General features: G+C 41.0%; 4 protein-coding genes across 8 annotated transcripts; all 4 read left to right on the forward strand.

Moving 5' to 3' along the window:
• The first annotated feature begins 5,191 nt into the window (after positions 1–5,191).
• Positions 5,192–7,003, forward strand: LOC138138833 (sialin-like). Its single transcript, XM_069058926.1, has 6 exons — positions 5,192–5,335; positions 5,387–5,574; positions 5,624–6,161; positions 6,209–6,511; positions 6,552–6,790; positions 6,844–7,003. The coding sequence occupies exons 1-6, from the start codon at positions 5,290–5,292 to the stop codon at positions 6,964–6,966; spliced, it is 1,437 nt and encodes a 478-aa protein (XP_068915027.1). The 5' UTR covers positions 5,192–5,289; the 3' UTR covers positions 6,967–7,003.
• A 41-nt stretch (positions 7,004–7,044) lies between these two features.
• Positions 7,045–11,235, forward strand: LOC138138831 (sialin-like). Of its 4 annotated transcripts, none has more exons than XR_011162116.1 (10): positions 7,045–7,132; positions 7,180–7,358; positions 7,408–7,948; positions 7,996–8,298; positions 8,349–9,007; positions 9,055–9,221; positions 9,272–9,818; positions 9,868–10,170; positions 10,220–10,458; positions 10,511–11,235. XR_011162116.1 is itself a non-coding variant. In XM_069058925.1 (6 exons), the coding sequence occupies exons 1-6, from the start codon at positions 7,063–7,065 to the stop codon at positions 8,781–8,783; spliced, it is 1,473 nt and encodes a 490-aa protein (XP_068915026.1). In that variant the 5' UTR covers positions 7,045–7,062; the 3' UTR covers positions 8,784–8,891. The 4 variants fall into 4 exon arrangements, 1 of the variants encoding a protein (XP_068915026.1); XR_011162117.1 differs by having other exon boundaries at positions 9,283–9,818; XR_011162115.1 differs by having other exon boundaries at positions 9,055–9,818.
• Positions 11,236–12,208: 973 nt separating this feature from the next.
• Positions 12,209–14,264, forward strand: LOC138138481 (sialin-like). The gene is made up of 6 exons (XM_069058447.1): positions 12,209–12,502; positions 12,548–12,735; positions 12,785–13,322; positions 13,369–13,671; positions 13,719–13,957; positions 14,006–14,264. The coding sequence occupies exons 1-6, from the start codon at positions 12,469–12,471 to the stop codon at positions 14,138–14,140; spliced, it is 1,437 nt and encodes a 478-aa protein (XP_068914548.1). The 5' UTR covers positions 12,209–12,468; the 3' UTR covers positions 14,141–14,264.
• A 26-nt stretch (positions 14,265–14,290) lies between these two features.
• Positions 14,291–16,189, forward strand: LOC138138478 (sialin-like). 2 transcript variants are annotated; one of them, XM_069058444.1, is made up of 6 exons: positions 14,291–14,457; positions 14,503–14,690; positions 14,740–15,277; positions 15,324–15,626; positions 15,674–15,912; positions 15,962–16,188. In XM_069058444.1, the coding sequence occupies exons 1-6, from the start codon at positions 14,424–14,426 to the stop codon at positions 16,094–16,096; spliced, it is 1,437 nt and encodes a 478-aa protein (XP_068914545.1). In that variant the 5' UTR covers positions 14,291–14,423; the 3' UTR covers positions 16,097–16,188. The 2 variants fall into 2 exon arrangements, with proteins under 2 accessions (XP_068914545.1, XP_068914544.1); XM_069058443.1 differs by having other exon boundaries at positions 15,674–16,189.
• Positions 16,190–16,199: the final 10 nt, after the last annotated feature.

Consider the following 16,199-nt stretch of genomic DNA (forward strand, 5'->3'; position numbering starts at 1 on the left):
CAAAATTTTAAGACACACTCAAGCCGGTGGCTATTCAAATGAATTGTGTTTTTAAAATAAAACGACGGTTTACTTGAAATGTATTATTTTTAAAAATGACTAAAAATAAGGCCGATAATAGTGTAATATACTATTTTATATATTTTGTTTTACTATAATTAATTCCTGAAATTTCAAGTGTTCCAAGGTTGGTAGAACTGACTAATTTGTATAGAAGGTTGCCTCGTTGCCATTTAAAACAATAGTTTGAATTCCCCCCCCCCCCCCCGCAAAAGTTACTCGTGACGTCACAATGTACCAAACTTTTACGACAGAGTCTGTCGATCATGTACTAGGTGTTTCCTCGCTAGAATAGAGCCCAAAAAGCCACCCAATAAACTTCAGGGAGCTTATAAACCTTGGGTTCTATTCGAACACTCAAAATTTCTGAGTTGATTTTACGTCACGAGTTACTTTTCCCCCCTCCCCCCAATTTTCAACGAGGCAACCTTCTATACAAATTAGTCAATTCTACCAACCTTGAAGTGTTCAAGTATTCATATTAGACTAGGGACTTTCGCGTGGGTTGGCAACAGACATTTTTCACAAAAATGTAAGGTTATATTTACTAAATTTTCATTCGTTACCTTGACGTCTGGCGTCAAACGGCTGATATTGCCAATATAACAAAAGTTAAAAGTTAACAAAAACAGTTTAATAAAATAATTCATTATTAAACTGTTTGCGATATGAGCCCATTTGTAACGCAAAGTAGATAAAACAAATTGTTGTGTTTTCGGCTGTAATACGTGTCGAAAAAACGAACCAGAAGCATGTTTCTATTTATTTCCGCATTGTGGCGTAAAAACAAAATACATATGTTTTCATCGAAAATGTCTTCGGTTCTAAAGACCGGGTAGAGAGAAGGAAATATGGGGAAGTGCTTTATTAATGGGAAAATCTTCTTCTAATTGTATATGAGGGTCTGTGGAAAACACTTTAAAAAAGAAGACTACATTTATAAGTTAAATATGTAGTACTTTAAGGTTATATTTTGAAATGATTTATATTGAGTGACTACTCAAGGCACTTGTTTGTAGACATAATCCAAAAATTTCGTACTTACCTTGTTTCCATTACTTTAGTAACACCGCATAAAATTAACAACTTCGCACACAACACTTTTACGCCTTCCATGACACATCCGCTGTCTGCTGTAGTATCTAATAAACTAAAGTTTTGTCGTTTTGTGTAACCTTAAAAAAAGCCATCACAAAAACCGAACATTTACGTAAAACCAACAACTTATTTAAAAAAACAATGCACAGACCCCTCTACGGCACAGACATAGTCGCATCGAGCGGGAGTATGACTTGGCAACAGTGGCGCCGAAATCGCCAATTGGCTGACGCTGCGCTGCTAAAATCCCGCTAATCTAGTGCATAAAGTTTGAAACAAAATTCAAAATATTTGATATTTTCAAGAAAATCGCTCGCACAGGTCGTGACGTGCAATTTGTTTAAATAACGTCATTGGTTTTTGCGCAATGACGCCATCACCAATTTTTTTAAATGACAACCCCCACTTTTTTCTTCTTTTTCTGATAGACCTTCCCATAAAGGACCTTCCTACTAGCTAAACGATGAATGAAAAAAATTGGTACGGTCGCAATCAATAAATTTTGGACACTAGTGTCATCGTGCTGTCGTATCTTCTAAAACGACCTTTACGTATTAATAACCTTAATTTTGATTGTTGTGTCAATTTTGAAAATTTGATTTCCTTCCTTGCTTTCTCTTTATTGAAACGACAGACACAGAAAAAAACAAAAAAAAAGGCACGTTTATTTATTGATGGTCACTTTGAGGTTATTTTATGCTCCTGTCAATTTGACAATTTTTAATTTCTTTCACTTATTACATTGATTACAAACATAACCTTTCGAAGCAATTGTCAACAAATTTGACACATTTATAGTTATTTATGATCTATTCAAATTTGTTTCTGGTCCTAGCTCAAACATACGTAAAGTTACTAGATAATGACGTCATCGCAAAAGGGTAAAAAATAGACTATACTATTTCGTCCGAACACTGGTTATCATCGACCCTCTGGAGCGGTCCAACTGTCGAATTCATTTTCGGGGCCGGTGTCGATTGGTGGATCGATGCCTCTTCCACGTCGGAGTGACTCGAAGAAGAGCATCGTCTTTTTGTGATACACATACACGTTCGGAGCGTGAACAAAACTGGACGAATTTCGGTCGGCGTCACCTATTTATCGGAAAGTTGGGACCAAACGCGCGCGCACGGAGCCCGATCATTGGCCGACCAATGAGCGGGTACCTGAAAAAAAAAACCGAGACACAGGTCTGCTCGGTTCCACTGGATACTGTATATGATATAATTGTGATATTTGTGATGCTTGTCCCAGTTTTTTAACCGAGTACTGTGGGACTGTCGCCACGCGCCTAGCGCGCCATTTTACATTCAGGAGGTCCCGGGTTCTAACGCCGGTGCCGCCTGACCAGGTGTGGGTTTTTTCAGAGGTTTCCCCCACATTATCACATCGCGGTATGTGTCTTATATGTATCACAGATAAGGCGAATGCTGGAAGCTGGATCAGTATCAACCTCTCAGTACCGACCACCTTCCTTCCGCACCCATCCTCACCGTACCCATCCCGAATCTTCCCGTCATTGTGGCTGAAAAAGCTCTGGAAAGCCTCAGTTAGCCCGCCCCCCTTCGGGGGGGATTGAAAGATGTATTCTTTCCAGTTTTTTATGTCCACCGATAGTACAGTGGGAAGTATGGAATTTCAGGCGACAATTTTGTCATTAAAAAGAAAAACAATGTACAGTCAACTTCTTTTTTGGGTTTTAAATGTGACTTCAACCAGTTAATTAATTAACATTTTATTTTAAAAAATAATTTGGGAAAAATTAACAATGGTTGTTATTTTATTATCATTAGGCATTTTGCGGGAAAATTGCTTTGAAAATTATAATCACTTGTCAACCTTGACAAATAAATGAAATCTGTTATTTGTTCTGGCCGCAAAAAATCCATGAAAATTTTGTTCAATGTTCAGCCCACACTAGACTCGAAAAATAAAATTGTTCCAGATTTATCTGAACATGACTGTAGGTTTATGGCAGCCAAAAAATGTAAATAAACATTTAGGAACCGTAACCCCACTTTCGATTCTTGTCATTTTAACATGCAGATTGTTATTCTGCCAATCAATTTAAACTCTCTAAAGCTCAAATATTCCAAAAATCCGACATGATGAATAAATTTAGAGCAGTCGTACATAGATAACCTGAGGTAAACGTTCTGTGTAGTAGAAAATGACCAAATAATTTCGAGTTTTGAAATACATATATCACCCAAAAAATACCAATAATAATCAAGACGGTAACCATAATGACAATAAAGTATGGATTACAAATATTTTTTTGAGATGAGAGAAAATGACGCCTAAAATTTTTTGGCCAGCATGGAAGGTACAGTCGCGAGCAATAAATTTTGGCCGTCAAGGTCATTCTTTGACACAATCGAAAGTGCTCTAATGTAAAACGGGCATAACCTCTAATAAATTCTACTTGTCTTGTCTTGACAAGATCTTGTCATTTTTTTGGAAATCCCAACTGGGTTGTCACCCTAGCTTCTGACACATCCGTCTCTATCAGCGAAATAATTTTTACTCTGTTAAAATACGATATTGGAGCCATAATTTTCAATGTTTGGAGTAAAACTTTCACAATTTTTTTTTATTGATGTTTTATTGGCATTGGTCCTAATTAAGCAGGCAAATTTTTTAATTTGTAACAGTAGCGGGAAATTTCAAAATGATCTTGACGGCCAAGATTTAATGCTCGCGAGTGTACACTTCTGTGCAATAAAATTAAGCACAATTCTTATGACTAATTTTCACAATATTTTAGTTGTGTAATACGGGTCTATAGTAACTGATTAAACATAATTTGAAAACATTTTTGAATTGTGTAAATGACGCGGCATTTTGACATTCCTAAAAAAATTGACTGATTTACATAAATATTTTGTTGCTAAAATATATCGTGCGTTCATTTAAATTTATCCTCAAAGTAGGCATTGAAGACTCGATTGTGACTTAAAGAACCCCCAATAAACTTTGCAAATAAAGAATCATATTTAAGTGAAGGGGGATTAAGTACACCTTTACCTCGACTGAAATCGAATTATTATCTGCCACTGACAATGACAGTGACATCAGGTACTCCGTAAATTTGAGTTACACAAACAAAATGTACGTGTATGCCTTTTTAGTGAACAGAAGTGTAAGATTAAAAAGTTATCGAGTGCAACGTAAAAAAGGTGCAAACAATTTTCTCCCGTCTGTATCCATAGTTAGAATACCAGTAGGTGAAGGTTTCTCTTTCGTTCACTTCACTTTCGCTCATTTTTAGGAAACAATGGGTAACTCGCGGCACTTGCCTCTTCCAGGACATCATTAGGAACATATAACTCTTCATCATCCATTTTCATAATTTCCACAACGTGCACATAAAACTTTTTTGATGTTACAGAACTTTGTTTGTTTTTATTTAATTTTTTTCCATGACAACAAATGTGATTAATAAATAGTTATTTAAGATATAAGTGTAAAAACTTATCCTTTATTGCAGGAACGGGTTTAAAGGATGTGAGTGCAACAAAGGAAATTTTTACACTTTATGTCTTACAACATTTTATTTACGATCGTGAGATCATCACGCTTTGGCTTCCTCGCTCTTACTGTAAATAACTATTGGTTTTCAATCATAGTATTCTTATACGTTTTTGCGACTCTTTGTATTTAAATTTATTCTTTTATGACTAATTGATGTAAAAGGGGTCCCCGTTAATAAATATTATTATTATTATTGAAGTGTTTTAGAGCTTAGGCTATTCTCATTTCAGTTTATTAGAGCTTCCAGAAATGTTTCGTTCGGAATGGAATTAAGTTAAATTGGACTTTACGAATGTAAGATGTTTAACCACATTTTCAGTTTATTCACTTATTGAAGAAACTAATATGGTTTACATAAATGATGATGCATTTCAATTTCACCCTGTATATTAATCCCGGATCATTTCCGTCATTCTTTATTAAGCTATCGCTATCACAATAAATGAGTGCATGACATTTGAGAAAACAAAATCGTATTAAAATCTATGAGACCAAGATTTTCATAATTTTTCCCCAACGCTTGAACTGCCTTAATTTGACTGGAAAAAAATAATATGTCACCAACTCAGTACAAGTAAATGTCAAAAGCGATGTCACATGGAACCACAGAAGAGTCTATTATGGCACGAGAAACTGGCCAAATGTAAGTAAATAGGAATCGTCTTCGACAAAATGATAGTTTCTACATTTTGAGGTTTCTCTCTCCCTCAGAGACATATCGTGGCGTTACTTTTCTTCACCGCCACTTTCAACACTCACACTCACATAGCGATGTTGTCTACAACTCTGCCGGAAATGGTAACACGCTCCAACATAACATTGAAATTTAACGTGACCGAGATCTGTGAAAGCTTCAATACTTCGCTCAAACCTCCAATCGAGGTATCAACAAAGCTAGCAGTAAATACTCTCGTGACCACTCATTTTATAGAACCCCACCTTAGTGTACGACTACAGCGAACACATCCAAGGCATAATCCTCAGTTCCTTCTACTGGGGGTTCGTGACCACCTACGTCCCTGGAGCATTCTTCAATGACGAACTAGCCAACAAGTACATCTTCGGCCTGGCAGTTCTGGGGAGCACGATTTGTACTCTGGTGATCCCTTGCATCATCTTCTTGGAGCACAAAAACTGGCGCATGCTGATAGCACTGCGAGTTTTGGCGGGCCTCTTCGAAGGAATCGTCTTCCCCGCCATGGACTCCATGTACCAGCACTGGATCCCCCCGACCGACAGAATCACGCTGTCCGTCATAAGGACGAGCGGGGGCCTGAGCGGCACCATCTTCAGCTTCCTCCTCGGCGGCTTGCTGATCAGCGCCACCGAGATTTGGTCGTCGGTCTTCTACATATTCGGTTCTTTAGGGATTGCGTGGTTCTGTTTTTGGCAACTGTTGGGCTATTCTAGACCGAAACACAACCCTTTCCTCACTACTGCTGAAAAAAGTTATATCGAGAACAACTTGAGTAAGACTCGGGTCGTCACAAATTCAATGTTTTCCCTTCTATTGTAGAGAACCGCGAGAAACGATCGTGGAAGAAAATTCCATGGGGAAAAGTCAGTGCTTCGGTGCCCTTCTGGATGCTCATTCTTGGGGAAATCGGTCACAACTGGGGTTGGTACCTTATGATGACCCAACTCCCCAGGTACTTGAAGACGATTCTGAACTTCACCACCAAGGAGACAGCTTATTGTTCCGCCTTGCCCTTCTGTTTCTACTGGTTTTGGTCTGGGGTGTTTGGCCACATGTTCGACTTGTTTCTCAAAACAGAGTATGTCAGTCTTACCACGCTCAGGAAGACATTCTGCGTAGTTGGTAAGATTGAGGTCATGTAGCGCCCTCTAATCAACCACAGGAGCTCTAGGATCTGGTATCTTCATGTTGCTAGTCTCGTACGCCGCTTGCGATGGCAAAGCGGTCGTAGCTTGGTTCACAGTTGCGATGTCTTTCATGAGTGCACATTCTGTAGGTGTCAAAGTAACCGTCCACGACCTCTCTCCTACTTATGGAGGAAGCCTAATAGAACTAGTCGACGGTTTTGGCAATATTTCAGGGATGATGGTACCGTATTTCGTTGGTTTAATAGTAAATCATGTACTGACCCAACCAATGACGCTTTCACCCTTACACTTCACTACAATTTTTAGCAAAGCATCCACGAGTGGAGATACGTCTTTTGGATTTCATTTTTCGCCTACGCCACCGCGAGCTTTGGCTTTTTAATATTTGGTACAGCCGAGGTCGCACCTTGGGATCCTCTTTTCAAATAGCTTAGTCGATTTCGCAATAAAATTTTCTTAAATAATATTGTTCGTATTCAATCAAGATTGCGACCATTTTAAAATCATCTGTCAACAGACTGACAGATGTCAAGTTACTTGTTTTTGAAAATGGAGTCTACTCAACCTACACCAGAAGAAAGTCAAGAATCTAAAAGTAAGTTCAGTTGTGCTAATTAGCCGAAACAGTTCGAATACTTGCAGGTGTTTTGATTTCTCAACGGTATCTTCTGTACGCAATGAGTGCTTTTGCAGTTTTTACTTCTTACTGTTTAAGAATGTCGCTCTCGATCGCGATACATGAGATAAGCGAAAATGACATGGAAGAGGGATACGATGATAATCCTTGTCCTGGAATAAAGGCTCCCCCTATGTCCTTCCAAGTAACACAACTAAGCTATCAAAGACGCAGACATAACTAAAACTTGTCAGAACGATTCCAGAAACGTTTATTCGTGGAGCAGATCTACTCGAGAACTCATGGCCAGTTCTTTTTACTGGGGCTACTTTCTCACCCATCTACCTGCGGGCTTCCTTGCCGACCAATTCGGAGGCAAACACGTGGTGTCGGCGTCGATTGTTGGTGGTGCGTGTATCAGTCTCGTCATCCCCACAACAATCGTCTTCACCAATGGGAGATACCAAACGGTCTTTCTTTTGAGAGTCTTGGAAGGAATGTTCCATGGTGCGGTCCACCCTTCCATATGCGCCATTCTAGCCCAGTGGACTTTGAAAAAAGACAGAGCTGCTGTGATGTCTTTCGTTTACGCGAGCGCCCCCATGGGGATCGCGACCAACACGCTGGTCGGCAAGGAAATCATGGAGCTCACCCACACCTGGACAACCCCTTTCTACCTGTTCGGCGCTTTGGGGATCCTCATGTTCCTACTCTGGCACTTCCTCTGTTATTCCAGTCCGGAGAGTCACCCTTGGATCACCACCCAAGAAAAGGAGTTTCTGCGCAACGGGTTAGGTAAGATCCCCGCGCGACCAGTTCGCGTTTGTTTATCCACATTCCAGACTACGATCTCGTCCACACCTGGAAGAAAGTCCCGTGGGGAGAAATGTTCCGTTCTGGTCCTCTGTGGGGGTTGTTACTGGCCGAGTTGGGGCACGACTGGGGTTGGTACACCATGGTGGAGCACTTGCGCAACTACATCAAAGAAATGTTGAGATTTGACTCGCGACATTACACCATCTGGACGTCGCTGCCGTTCTTCTTCACGTGGGTGATGGCGCTAACAGTTGGATGCTTTTCAGATTGGTTGGTTTATGACAGAATGATGGATATCACGCTGGCCAGGAAGATTTTCATGACGATATGTAAGATTCGAGATTGTGGTCGACAACATGTGAAAAAAAATATATTACAGCGCAGTTGGGACCAGCTCTGTGCTTGCTTTTTGCTTCTTTTGCAGAATGCGAAAGGTTGAAATCTGTAGTATGGTTTGTCGCAGCTATGAGTGCGATGGGATTTTATTACTCCTCGACGAAAACCAATTCTTTGGATCTGGCCCCCAACTACGCCGGAATCGTAACGGGAATAATCAACGGATTTGCGGTTTTTATGGGTATGCTTTCACCCATCATGGTAGGATCGTTTGTCACCCGTGTAACAAGATCAACACCTCAGCAACTCCCACCTACAATCGATTTGTCACTTGCAGAATACCATGGCAGAATGGCAGAATATATTTTGGTTGACGTTTTTCGTCTTTCTCGTCACAACTCTGATGTTTTTGGTTTTTGGCAGCGGCGAAAAACAGCCTTGGAACAAATTGAAAAAGACCCAAATTCCGATCTTGTAGATGTTTATAAAAATATAAGACAACTCCGTGCGTTCGTAGTGTGTGTCAACCAAATTTCTTCAAGGTCGCTTGTGTCAAAATTGCATTCCAGTGCAATCTTGGATCGCGGTTGAGTTGTTTTCGTTCGGTTGTCAGACCTGACGTTTTCGACATTCAGTTAGTTCTGCAACATTTAGTGGCGATGGAGAGGACCGCATCAGTTTCTGAAAACCCGAAATCTAAATGTAAGTGTTATTCGTTAGCGACAACGAGTCGAGACGAGATTTTTCAGGTTTTATTATTTCGCAACGATGCATCTTGTGCATCTTGAGTTGCTGCGCAATTGCTTGTAGTTACGTTGGGACTCTTGCGTTTACTAATACGTTGCGTTATATGTCAGACCGGAAGTATCCGATACCGCAAAGCAACCAAACGTGTCCTGCAGGAGAACAGACTGAAGTAACAGATATTAATCTCGACAAAACAGAAACCAAAACATAATTTATCAGTACGATTTCAGGATGGGTTACTACTATACGTGGGACCAAACAGCTCAAGCCATACTGAGATGTTCACGCTATATTTCGTACATTTTGATCCACGTTCCAGCTGGATATTTAGCCGATCAATTCGGGGGTAAACAAGTTCTGATGGTTGCGTTGTTGGGGATGTCGTTTTTCTGTTTTATCATCCCAACAGTGGTCCAGATAAGCATTGAGAACTGCGTTTTTGTGGTTGTTGTTAAAATATTGAGTGGCCTCTTCGAGGGGGCCATTTATCCCTCCGTGAACGCGGTGTTAGCTCAGTGGACTCCCGACAAAGACAGAACCAGTACGGCTTGTTATGTTTACACGGGTGCCCCCATAGGAGTCATAATGGCTATAGTCTTAACCAACTCCGTTGCAATTGTTACACGCCATTGGCCGTCAGTTTTTTATTTCTTTGGAAGTGTGCTGGTTATTTTGTGTGTAGCTTGGAAACTGTTTGCATATTCCGCTCCGGAAATCCATCCTTGCATCACCAACAAAGAACGAAATTACCTTGAGGAGGAATTGGGTGGGACGAGAGTGCTTCAGTTTTTCTCTTCATTACAGATATTTTGTAGAGGGAAATGTTATTTTTGGTCGGAAGCCAGTACCATGGACGGATATCACACGGTCTGGTCCATTGTGGGCATTAATTGTCATCCACATGGGGCATAACTGGGGATGGTTTATTTTGATGAATTATTTTCCGTTTTACGTGATACAGATTTTGAGATTCCAAGTAACCAACAACTTTATGTGGACATGGATTCCTTTCTTTTTTATGTGGATCTTGGCCATAATTTTTGCTTGCTTGTCTGACTGGCTGATATATGACAACTATGTGAACGTTACTACCGTAAGGAAAATCTTTACGACAATTGGTGAGGTTCAGATTTAGTCTTGTTCCGAAAACAAAACAGTTCGTTGCAGGAGTACTGGGACCTGCCCTATTTCTTCTTCTGGCATCTTTCACAACGTGTAAACAGATAATAAATATAATTTGGATGATTTCAGCAGTGAGTTTGATGGGTGGTTATTACACTGGCACAAATGTTATCATTTTGGATCTAGCACCGAATTTTGCTGGGACAGTTATGGGCATAGTGAGCGGCTTTGGAGCTTTTGTAGCAATGCTCACGCCCATAGTGACAACGTTTCTGACACCACAGGTAACAGTTCGGGTATTTAATTTCATATTAAAAACGTACTAGCAACTTGCAGAATACGCTACACCAATGGCAAGAAGTATTTTGGGTGACTGCCATAATCTTAGGAGTAACTACGTTGATATTTTTAATTTTTGGAAGTGCAGAGCGCCAACAATGGAATGATGTTGATGTGGATTTTTAATTGATTAGTAAAAAATAAAAATATCGATTAATCACGAATTTTGTCATGTGACTCAACTATGCATGTTGCAAGTGTACAATTGGTGATCTTATTTTGAAGAGAATTTAACACAATGGATATTGCGAAAATTATGAAATAAAACGCCCAATAACAGAGAAAAAATTTACCATCTACAGCTTTGTTCAAAACGGAACATTTTCGGATAAAAAAAGCTCTCGTGTAATCAGTCGAATATACAGGTGTTTCAAAAATGGCGCCCAATCTCTTGAGTGGTTAAGATATTTGAAGAGTTGAGTCAAATTTCGTTGTGAATTTTTTTTCTTTGTCTAGTTTTCAAGTTATACAGAGTTGAAAGTAAGCAAATGTGGCAACATCGGTTGGCACGCACGATCAACTAAACCAATTCTCCTTTGAGGTCAGTGTTGCCGCTGTTATTTTAGCGTATTTTGGTAGGTAATTACCCTAAAAAGAAGGACTTCTGTGTTGTTCCACTACCCAAAGGGGTCTTGGAAAAATGAAAACAGTAAAGTAATTTATAATTCACCTGTAAAATTTGTTAACAAAGGAGATACATCTCTTTGAAATCAGCATACCTATTTAAGAGCACGTTGTACAAAATCTATTGTTCCTATCAAACTTTGTATTGAGATTTACCTTATCAGACTTCTATTCTTTAAGACCCTTAGGAGATTGGGCGCCATTTAAAATAAAATTTAAAATGAAATAATCTCACAACAAATTTCGCCTGTTCACATGATCAAAATTTTAATAAAGATGATGAAAATAAAATCGTAGCCCAAAATAGTGTATTGTTTTCCAATCAAAAATGATCAGAGCGATAGTGTCATTTAAACAGTTGATTTGTAAAATATAGAAATATTACGAAATGCTTGTTGGTTGTGCTCTAGTGATTTCTTTAATCTTCAACAACTTCTTCAGATTCTGCCTTAACAAATCCGTTGGGCTACCGAAGACGTTTCCTGCTTCGCAATGTTGTGATATTTTGCAAGGAATTCATTTTTGTAGGCCAGTACAAGTGTACTTATCGTTGTTGAATAATTAGATAATAAGACTTTACTTTATTATTGTATCCTGTTTCAGGAAATAAATTAATTTCATTGTAAAAGAAAGTGTTTTTTTCTACTTTGCGTTCGTACTGATGCTATTACGATACTGTTTTGCGTATCATAATAGGAAAAGGCGTGATATAATAATAATACTAAAAATAGTGAAATTTAATTTTTTAATTTTGACGGATACTGTGGTGTCGCGGCAGACCGCAGACGTGACCTTGGGTGGAATCCTTCAACATTACCGGTTTTAAATTTTAAATTATTTTTTTTCATTGAAAAAGTGGCAAAGTAGAAAAAATACTGTATGACATCTCGTTTATAAGGCATTTTATCGCACTTACTCCTTTAGGGCACTCCTCGTTACACTCGTCGTGCTCTAAAACCGTGCGTGCGATAAAATTCTTCTTATAAGACTCGTATCATAATATACTATTGTTTGATGTAACATTGTAAACAAAATACCTATTTATTATTTACCATAGTAACTCACCTCCTGCAAGCAGTCTTTCAAAAATCTCTTTTGCTTCCTTAACCAACTCGGAACACCTTAATTAATACTTTGGAAAATGATAAACGGCGAAAACCGGAAAGTAACACGCGTTATAAATTACGATATAGGAAACATTTATAATATGTAATTTAAATAAAAAATAACATTTTCGTGGACATAACCTTCAAGTTGATGTGTCGAGTGTAAGATTTTGTGCGCAAACGTCAAACCGTTACTTTGACAATGTAATTCGACACTTTGACAAAATGAGGCCGGCTTGGGGGCAAAAATTCACCAAATGTGAGTAACTTAACTTCGAACGGTAGTTCTCGATAACGTTTGTAGATTTTCTCGTCCCGCAAAGGTACATCCTGGGAATAATGGCCAGTTTGGCAATCCTGAACGCTTACACCATGAGAGTGTCTCTTTCGATCGCTATAACGGAAATGGTCGTTCATGAGAACTTCACTGTCAAAAGGAACAACTCCGATGACTGCGATTTGTATGACCAACATATTCGGCACTTTGTAGAAGTCAGCAAATGTCTTGACAAAAGCCAGTCCTTAACTGTTGACTTTCCAGGACAGAGATATTTTGTACGATTGGGACGAGTACACTCAGGGCGTAATCCTGAGCTCGTTTTTTTGGGGTTACTTGATAAGTCACGTGCCAGGTGGAGTGCTGTCGCAGCAGTTTGGGGGGAAGAATGTGATGGGAACTGGTCTTCTCATCAGCGCCATCTTGACGTTGATCTTTCCTTGGCTCATACAAAGATCCAGAGGGACTATCGGCATTGTGATAGTAGCAAGGGTTGTGATGGGGATGGGTCAGGGCGTATTATATCCCGCGATTAACGCCATTCTGGGCCAGTGGGTTCCCGCCAGGGAGCGAGCTGGAATTGCGAGCGTGACATACGCTGGAGCCCACCTCGGAACGGTGTTCACCAACGTGGTCAGCGGCTTTCTCATCTCCACCACCAAAGACTGGGCCTCGGTCTTTTACCTGTTCGGGTGCCTCGGCCTCGTCTGGAACTTCCTGTGGATGCTGTTGTGTTACTCCTATCCGGATTTGCACCCTTGCATGACAGACAAAGAAAGAGAGTTTCTCCTAGAGGAGCTGGGTGAGGTTGTCAGTCCCACGAGTGCAATAACGAGCCAGTTTTTCAGGGGAACGCGTCGATTCCGACACGAAGACCATACCTTGGAGGGATATTCTCACATCCATGCCGGTGTGGAGCCTCATCGTCGGCCAATGGGGCCACGATTGGGGGTGGTACGTCGTGAGCACAGACCTCCCCAAGTACATGCACTCGGTGTTGAGATTCAACATTGCCGAAAACGGACTTTGGTCGTCCCTTCCGTTTTTGATAATGGGGTTCATGACCATAGCTTTCGGACACTCTTCCGACTGGCTCATCAACAGAAAGTTTCTGACGGTCACAGCCGCGAGAAAAACCTTTTCCCTAATCGGTAGAAACAATTTACTCGGAAAAAAATCACCATCACGTCATTTCTAGGCCACATGGGTCCCGCCGTTTTCATGATTTCGGCGTCCTATTCTGGATGCAACAGAACACTAGTGGTGGCGCTTTTCACCCTCTCGTTGGCCGTCATGAGTTTCCACTATACTGGAATGAAACTCAACGCATTAGATTTGTCGCCCAACTACTCCGGCACCTTGATGGGGCTAGTCAACGGTTTTGGAGTGTTTGCAGGGATGTTAGCGCCCTACATTATTGGCATCCTCACTCCAGAGGTAAAACCCAGGTTACAGTTACTATTTATAATGACGAGGATACAACAGCAAACGTTGCAAGAGTGGAGGATCATTTTTTGGCTCACGTTCGTCATATTCACGGTGACGATGTCCGCGTTCCTTATTTTCGGAAGTGGAGAAGTGCAATCGTGGAACGCTCCCAAACTGGAGCACATCAGTTAAGCTGTTTAGTTGCAAGACTATAAAAATAAGTTAGGTATTTCTGTTGAGCGTGAGATGTCAAATGTACAAATGCAGAAGAGGCGAAATCTATACGAGTACGATAAATGGCGTTCCAATTACGATGTAGAAAAATTTATAATATGTATGTATCTAAGTTTAATAAAAATTAACATCAAGAAAACATTTTCGTGGACATAACCTTCAAACTGATGTGTCAAGTGTATGATTTTGTGCGCAAACGTCAAATCGTTATTTTGACAATGTAATTCGATACTTTGACAAAATGAGGCCGACTTGGGGGCAAAAATTCACCAAATGTGAGTAACTCAACCTCGAACGGTAGTTCTTGACGACGATTGTAGATTTTCTCGTCCCGCAAAGGTACATTCTGGGAATAATGGCCAGTTTGGCAATCTTGAATGCTTACACCATGAGAGTGTCTCTTTCGATTGCCATAACAGAAATGATCGTTCACAAGAACTTCACCGTCAAAAGGAACAACTCCGATGACTGCCACATACACGAGCAACGTCCTCTGCATTTTGTAGAAGTCAGGAAATGTCTTTGCAAAAGTCAGTTCTTAACTGTTGAGTTTCCAGAACAGTGAGATTTTGTACGATTGGGACGAGTACACTCAGGGCGTAATCCTGAGCTCGTTTTTTTGGGGTTACTTGATAAGTCACGTGCCAGGCGGAGTGCTGTCGCAGCAGTACGGGGGGAAGAACGTATTGGGAACTGGTCTTCTCATCAGCGCCATCTTGACGCTGCTCTTTCCTTGGCTCATACAAAAATCCCGAGGGACTTTCGGCATTGTGATAATAGCAAGGGTTGTGATGGGAATCGGTCAGGGCACTTTATACCCCGCGATCAACGCCATTCTGGGCCAGTGGGTTCCCGCCAGGGAGCGAGCTGGAATTGCCAGCGTGACATACGCTGGAGCCCACCTTGGTACGGCGTTCACCAACGTGGTCAGCGGCTTTCTCATCTCCACCACCAAAGACTGGGCCTCGGTCTTTTACCTGTTCGGTTGCCTAGGCCTCGTCTGGAACCTGCTGTGGCTGTTGTTGTGCTACTCGTATCCAGATTCCCACCCTTGCATGACGGACAAAGAAAGAGAGTTTCTCTTGAAGGAACTGGGTGAGGTGGTCAGGCGCACTAGTGCGATGACCAGCCAGTGTTTCAGGGGAACGCGTCGACTGCGACACGAAGACCATACCTTGGAGGGAGGTCCTCACTTCTATGCCGGTCTGGAGCCTCATCGTCGGCCAATTGGGTCACGACTGGGCCTGCTACGTCATGAGCACAGACCTCCCCAAGTACATGCACTCGGTGTTGAGATTCAACATTGCCGAAAACGGAATTTGGTCGTCCCTTCCGTTTTTGATAATGTGGTTCATGACCGTAGCTTTCGGACAGGCTTCCGACTGGCTCATCAACAGAAAGTTTCTGACGGTTACGGCCGCGAGAAAAACATTTTCCCTGATCGGTAGAAACAATTCACTTGGAAAAAAATCACCGTCACGTTATTTCTAGGCCACATGGGTCCCGCCATTTTCATGATCTCGGCGTCGTATGCTGGTTGCAACAGAACACTAGCTGTGGCGCTGTTCACACTTTCGATGGCCCTCATGAGTTTCCACTATACTGGAATGAAAGTGAACGCTTTAGATTTGTCGCCCAACTACTCCGGAACCTTGATGGCTCTAGTTAACGGTTTTGGAGTGTTTGCAGGAACGTTAGCACCCTACATTATCGGCATTCTCACGCCAGAGGTAAAACGCAGGTTGGAGTTAAGTCTTTGTAATGACGACAATACAACAGCAAACGTTGCAAGAGTGGAGGGTCATTTTTTGGCTCACTTTCGTCATATTCACGGTGACGATGTCCGGGTTTCTGATTTTCGGAAGTGGAGAAGTGCAGTCGTGGAATACTCCCAAACTGGAGCACACCAGTTAAAATGTTTAGTTGCAAAACTATGAAAATAAAGTATTTTCTGTTATTTTGTTGCCATCATTTTAAGCAGTCTCTGGAAACAGAATTCTATCTATTATAGTAAGGC

This window comes from Tenebrio molitor, chromosome 9 (assembly GCF_963966145.1).
Source record: "Tenebrio molitor chromosome 9, icTenMoli1.1, whole genome shotgun sequence".
Taxonomy (NCBI): Eukaryota; Metazoa; Arthropoda; class Insecta; order Coleoptera; family Tenebrionidae; genus Tenebrio; species Tenebrio molitor.